The following is a 7,034-nucleotide window of genomic DNA, read 5'->3' as shown; positions in this document are numbered from 1 at the left end:
GTGAGACTCTGTCTCAAAAAAAAAAAAAAAGAAAAGAAAACAATTTAGAAATAAAGACAAACCTAGAAAGAACAAAATAGTGAATACGTATAACAATTAATGCCCTAAGAGAAATAGAAGATGAAAAAATAAAAAAGAAATGAAGAAAGAGATAAAAAGCATTTGAGAGAAAGTGACAAATATTATTTTTAAATTTTATTTATTTATTTTAGAGTCAGGGTGTTGCTCTGTTGCCCAGGCTGGAGTGCAGTGGTGTCATTCACAGCTCACTGTAACCTCAAACTCCCGGGCTTGAGTGATCCTCCTGCCTCAGCCTCCCGAGTAGCTGGGACTACAGGCATGCGCCACTGCACGTGGACTTATAACCTCACTTTTAAAAGCTAGTCACCCTCCCCCATACACTATCTGCCAGCTTGGAGCCTTATATGAGCGAGTAGCAAACATCTGTGGTATTTAATCTACTGTTATTTGGTCTCTATTAAGGCAGCTGCACCAATATCTTACCTAATATGGCTCACTTGTTGATTGATTGATTCAACAACTGTTTCCTAGGAGCCCACGACATGCCAACACCACATGAGTACCAGGAGTCACAAAGACACAAGTCCACAATGGCCTGGTGAACCAGGCAGCTGACGGTCTGGCACAGGTTATAACTATTTCTCCAAAATCCGCACCTCTTTCAGGACTTGGGTTTCTGCGCCAGCGGCACAGGGCTCTGTGACTGTTGGGCCCTGACGCTCAGACTCTGACGGGAGGTTCCTCCCTAAGAGCAGGAGCACTGTGGGGGTGGGGGGGTGCACAGAGCTCCTGGGGGCCGCAGCCCAGGGCCCCTCAAAGTATCTAATCCCAGGAGTCACAACATACACTGGCATTTTATCTTTGTTGATTTTTAAAAATTCTTTATTAGAATTTTTATTAAAATGAAAATCTTTATTAGAAGTTATTAAAGCAATATATACAGCCTATAAAAGCATTCACACTATATAGAAAATATGTAAAGTACTGGAGAAGCCCTTGTTTTGACATAAGCTGGTCTGGGTCATTGACCCGTCTTTTTTTTTTTTTTTAAGACAGAGTCTCACTTTGTTGCCCAGGCTAGAGTGAGTGCCGTGGCATCAGCCTAGCTCACAGCAACCTCAATCTTCTGGGCTCAAGCAATCCTGCTGCCTCAGCCTCCTGAGTAGCTGGGACTACAGGCATGTGCCACCATGCCCGGCCAATTTTTTGTATATATATTTTTAGTTGGTAAATTAATTTCTTTCTATTTTTATCAGAGATGGGGTCTCGCTCAGGCTGGTTTTGAACTCCTGACCTTGAGCAATCCGCCCACCTTGGCCTCCCAGAGTGCTAGGATTACAGGTGTGAGCCACCACACCCAGCCTAAAACAGTCAGATAAGGTGGGCAATCATACAACTCTGGATGTAGCTCTCTCCGCTCATCTCATTCTGGGCCACAGCCAGAGTGCTCACAGAAGCCTACGAGGCCCTGTGTGATGCGTCCCCTGCTGCCCCCTAATCTTGTCTCCTCTGACTCTGGCTACTGCTCACTTCACTCCATCCATGCAGGCCCCTTGCTCTTCCTCCAACCGCCGGCATGCTCCCGCCTCGGGGCCCCTGCCTGGAGCCCTGTTCCCAGAGTACCTTTATGGTTTGCTTCCTCACTTCCCTCAACTGCCACGTTATAGTTGAGCCCTTCCCTGACCACCCAACATAGAATAAGCCCCCACACACCCCAAAACTCTCCATTCTTGATACCCTGACTTTTTCCTATAGCACTTATCAGACACACTCCATGCTTACTTGTTTATTTTCTATTTCCTGCCACTTGAATGTGACCTTCACGAGGGCAGGGATTTTGCCTGTTCGTTCACTGCTCTGCCCTAGTGCCTAGGTCACTGCCTAGCACACAGTAAGGGCCTAACAAGTGCGTGTTGAATGAGGATTGAATGACAACCTGCTGTCTGCACGACGCTGGGAATGAGGCTCTGCCTGAAGGTGGGAGGCAGCGGACCGGCACCGCCCAGAGCACGCTGTAGCAAAGCCAGGCCTCGTGTGTGGGCGGGGGTGTAGGTGGGCCTCACTGTACCCTTAGAATTCCAAGGTACCAAATTCTAAGCCTCTGGGATGGGTGGCATGTGCCACCCTATCTCAACGAGTGGCCCTTGAGCCCACTGGGCAAGGGAAGTGGTGGGCCAGGGCCCAGGTCCATGGCCTCCCGAGGGGGGTGGCCTTGCTAGGTGCACTGAGAATGAGGAGCCCAGCGCTGCTTTCCGCTACCCTTCAGACATAAGATGGAGGCAGGCGCTCGTCTCAAGTCTACAATAACGATTGTTGCTGAAGTTTCTCCCTTCGTAGATGTCAGCCCCACCGCCAGACGCGTCTCATGGCAACTGAGTCATGCGTCAATAATTGTGGGGGTGGGGTGGGGGGAAGCTGAGCCCATTGATCGAGGGCTGAGACATCCTCCCCGCTAATCAACAAGTTAATAAAGTCTTCCCTGAGGAGGCGGTGATTAATGAACCAATCTGCTTGCCCTGTAACTGGGGAGTGGAGTTGGAGGGCAGGGGCGTGACGGGTAGGCAGCGTTTGTGAGGATGTGCAGGGCTGGCTCCTGGGCCACACTGAGGGACCACCTCGGGCTCATTCGCTTTGGCTCCAAAGGTAGATGTGGAAGTGACTTCTTCAGAGGTTGTAGCCTGAATCTGGACCACCGTCTCTGCCCTCTAGCTTTTGCACTGCTTCTCCACTCCTCCCATCTGTCCCCAGACCCCTCGCCCCCCAGGGCATGAGGGGGTTCCAGAGATGTCAGCTTCCCTGCGGGCGTCTCTCAGCTTCCTTCACCTCTCTCCTCCAGGATCAGAGCTCTAGAGAGCCCTCATCAGCACCCTGGCTAGCGCCACGGGTCACAAGAGCAAACAGCCCTCACTGTCTGAAACCCTTGCTTCAGTTAGCTGGCAGGGTCCTCGTCTAGGCCTTGACTCTTGGGATCACAGATGTCCTCACCAGCCCCCCACCCTAGGGTAGGCACCGTCTTTTGTCTTTCCATGGAGGAGTGATACTCTTTTATTTCTGCTGTCTCCCCTCCACACTGGACATAGGCTTGTCTCTGTCTCCTTGTACCTGTGTTCTGCGAACTCCTCAGACTGGGGATCCCAGGACAGTGGAGTGCCTTCCCCATCGGGCTGGGGGTCCCCAGTGGTACTGCTGTGCCCCTCACCTCAGGATCTCCTAGGACTCTCCTCTGGGACAGGGGTTCTTGGAGGACAGGGCTGTGCCTTGCCCCTCAGGCCCTCGCTTCCTAAGAATGATTTTTCTCCTCCCTCCAAGGGTGAGGCCCATGTCCCTGGTTTCCTCTTCCACCTTCACGCCCAGTAGGTGCCATGGTGTTTCTGGGGATGTGGAGGCCCACGGCACTGGCTGCCAAGGAACCATTTCCGGAGAGTGCAGGTGAGTGAACCCATAAAGAGGTGATTGACGGAGCCCTGGACTCTCTGTCTCAGGAGAGCTCTAAAAATAGCACCCACAGCCATCTGTCCTGGAGGCCGGAGGGGCTGGTTCAGGACCAAGGGCTGGTTCAGGACCAGGGTCTGGACCAAGACGGCCCCTCCTGGCCCCCTGGGCTGATGGGATGTCTGGAAACACTGGAGGGTAGGCCAGGCTGGGGAGAGGGGGCCAGAAAGGGCTTTATAGGGGGACCCCCCAACAGCCCTCTCTCTTCCTGGGGGGAGGTATATCTGAGGAGGTTGAGAGTCTGGAGGCCTTTCCCCCAACCTGGCCTCTCAGCGAGGGTGGTGGCCCCAGACTCAGCCTCCTGTTCCCTGCCCCCAAGCCTGACTCCTGAGCTCCATGGTATTGCTGTGCTGAGCCTTCCTGCCCTCATGATTGAATGGGCCTCTTCCTGGGGTCTGCCCCACGCTCTTTTTCCTCTTTGAATCATGGGTGACCATGGCTGCTGTGTCACCTCTCAGAGATTCAGTTTCCTCATTCGGAAAAGGGGGAAACCCCAGCTCATTGCAGTTATGCCTGAGATTTTGCACTACCCATTGCATAGTAGGTGCTTAGTAAACACTAGCCCTTTCCTCTCTCCTTCAAAGGCTCTGGGTGAGGGTCTTGGCCCTAGAGAGTAGTGGCACGTGCTTGGGCAGCCTTGGCATCACTCAGCCCCATAAGACACCAGTGCCCTGAATGACCCCTGGATGGGGGCGGGGGCACTCTGCCTTGGGAGGGGGCTCTGTGCCAGGCCTGGCGGGACAGAGGTCTGTGTGTGCCAGGCTGGATGCACCAGTGGCCGACTCAGCTGCTTCGAGGGAGGTCACAGGCTTCTGCCTCCTCCTGACTCTCATGGACAGAGGACATAATGAGTGTCCCGAGAGGTCCTACCCCAGGACACCATAAACTGAAGGCCAGGAACCAAGCCCATATGTGCCATCCCTGCCTCCAGTAGAAAGTCTGCCCGCCACAGGTCCTGTCACTGCTCAGCCCTTCCCTGAAGTATTACCGAGCAGAGGCTCAAAAGGATTGCCTTTTGGAAAGAGTGGCCACATGTCCCACGTTTCCTCCCTCCGTGCCCCACTGCCACTCATGGACAGGCTGGAGAAATGGAATCTCAGCTCTGGTCCTACAGGCTGCCCCAGGAGTCTAGCTCCAAATGCTTCACTTCCTCAGGAGGCTAGAGCCCCCACTGGGGGGCCGTGGGGTGAACACGGGGTTCAGGCTAGGCACCCCATCTAGTGGGACCCTGAATCTGAGCATGGCAGCTGCCCCCTCAGCTACTGCCAGACAGCACGCAGTGGGACCCTGAATCTGAGCATGGCAGCTGCCCCCTCAGCTACTGCCAGACATCACGCACACACTGGCTGGGTGTAGGCACGCACTGGCTGGGCGGGGGCGGAGGAAGGGAGGAGGAAGGGCCCTCCCCCTGCTGGCTCCCCCTCCACCTGGGACTCCCCTCCCTTTCCAGGCCGGGATATAAGCCCGCAGGGAAAGCTCTGAGCAGAGGAGGCCCCAGCCTGACCTGCAGCAGTCCAGCCTCCGGGGGACCCCTCTGGCCTTCCACCGCCTTCCACCTTCTGTTCATCTCGCTTCGGGAGCTATTCCTGTGAGTGGCTGGGGCTCAGGAATGGTCTGGTGCTGGGGACTTAGGCTGTTTCGTGGGGAAACTGAGGCTGGGATGGTGGACGCTGGGGCTGAGTGGCGGGAAGCTGGAGTGGAAGGGAGCCAGCAGACGTGGGAAGGAGAGGCTCGGGACCCCGTGGCCAGCATAGCCCTCTTCCTCCATCTACCTCTGGGCAGGAGTGGTGGAGGGGCTGGGGTGGGCAGGCAGGCAGTGTAGAGGAAGAAACAGGCTACAGAGAGCCTGGTGCCTGAGAACACACAGCAAGTTGGTGGCTGAGCCTTGGTCCCCGACGGTAACTGTAGCCTCCCGCCATAGAGTCGAGGCTCAGCACGATCTGCGCTCCAATGTCCCCTTCCCAGATGGTGACGGTGCGTAGGCCGTGGCCCGCCATGGCCACAGTGTTCGTGGCCCTGCTCGCCTGCCTGGGGGCGTTGGTCGACGCCTATCCCATCAAACCCGAGGCTCCTGGCGAAGACGCCTCCCCGGAGGAGCTGAATCGCTACTACACGTCCCTGCGCCACTACCTCAACCTGGTCACCCGGCAGCGGTGAGCGCATGCGCGGGGGTGAGGACTTGGGCATGCGGGGCTCAAGTCCTCCGTCCGGCCGCGCAGGTCACGTGCCCACACACGACCACGCCCATTTGTGACCCCGCCCCCAGGTATGGGAAACGCGACAGCCCGGACCCTGTAGTCTCCAAACTGCTCTTCCCCGACGGCGAGGACCGCCCCGTCAGGTCGCGGTAAAAACGCCCGCCTCACCACACCCTGCGTCCTGGAGCGCGGCCTGGTCCTGCAGCCCCACGGAAGCCCCACCCTGGCACCGTCCCTCACGACTTCTCCCCGTCTCGCCTCCCCAGATCCAGATCCTTTCCTTTCTCTCCTGCAGGTCGGAGGGCGCCGACCTGTGGTGATGACCCCCAAGGCCTCCTGGGAGATATGCTAATTACAACGGTCTCATTTGCATATTTGCTCCTGACCCCGGAACCTGGATTCACCTCCCTGCCCACTGTCGCGGCAGGGCTGGGGTGGGGCCCCCGTCCCCTGGGCTGGAGGGCTGTGGGTGGTCCTTCCCTGGTCCCAAAATAAAGAGCAAATTTCACGGAAACGGAGTGTGTCCTTGTATTTTCTTTCCTTTCTCTTTCGTGGAGGTGGCATCTGGTGGGAGTGGAGGGTGGAAGTGCGAAGGCTGGAGAAGAGAAGACTCAGACTTGGACAAAGGCGCCCTGGACAAGGCTGGGAGGGTGGCCCGCCCCCTCCCTCTGCCCGGAGCTCGGAGAAGGTGCTACGGCCCGGCCTGGGGCTGGACAGCGCCCGGACGGGCGGCCTCTGCGGAAGGAGCTCTAGCGGTGGGCTGGACGGGAGTTCTTGAAAGAGGGGCAGGGAGGAGCAAGAAGAGTGGCTCGAGGATGGGGAGGTGGAAGGGATCGTGCCAGACAGCCTAGGGGAGTAGTTGGGGCCGCGCTGCCCTTCCCAACCCCGCAAAGCGTTGGGGGGGCAGGCGCCAACACCCCAGGGCGGTTCCCGCAGGAGCTGTATTACAGCCCAGGGCTGTAGTGGCCAGAGGTAGAGTGGGATCCAAGATGGGGCTGTGCAAGAAGAGCCGTGTGGGGGCCAGGTGGGTGGGTGTGTGCTGGTGGGACGGGCAGGCCATTCCTACTGTCCCCACTGCCCAGAATAGAGGAGCAGTGGGAGTGTAGAGGCTGCCCTTTCCTCCAGCAACCGCCCTCCCGCTTCTGGCTGAATTCACACCCAGGGGATGAGTCACTGAATGTGCTTGCCTAGGACAAGGCCATAGGGACACCCTCTTGTGTTCCCCTTCCCCTGGATTAGACGATGAAGTCTAAAGGCGCTGTGTGTGTTTAAATAGGAGTCCAACTCCGGTCCCTCACCACTGCGCACCTATCCCGGAGCCTG

The 7,034-nt window shown here is 56.8% G+C and overlaps 1 protein-coding gene across 1 annotated transcript; it reads left to right on the top strand.

Annotated features, from left to right (window-relative positions):
* Positions 1–5,478: 5,478 nt before the first annotated feature.
* Positions 5,479–6,225, top strand: PYY (peptide YY). Its single transcript, XM_012786681.3, has 3 exons — positions 5,479–5,666; positions 5,780–5,860; positions 6,007–6,225. The coding sequence occupies exons 1-3, from the start codon at positions 5,479–5,481 to the stop codon at positions 6,029–6,031; spliced, it is 294 nt and encodes a 97-aa protein (XP_012642135.1). The 3' UTR covers positions 6,032–6,225.
* The last annotated feature ends 809 nt before the right edge of the window (positions 6,226–7,034 follow it).

Source organism: Microcebus murinus, chromosome 18 (genome assembly GCF_040939455.1).
Source record: "Microcebus murinus isolate Inina chromosome 18, M.murinus_Inina_mat1.0, whole genome shotgun sequence".
Lineage (NCBI taxonomy): Eukaryota > Metazoa > Chordata > Mammalia > Primates > Cheirogaleidae > Microcebus > Microcebus murinus.
Note: the sequence above shows the minus strand (reverse complement) of the source record. Positions and strands in the feature narration are given on the sequence as shown.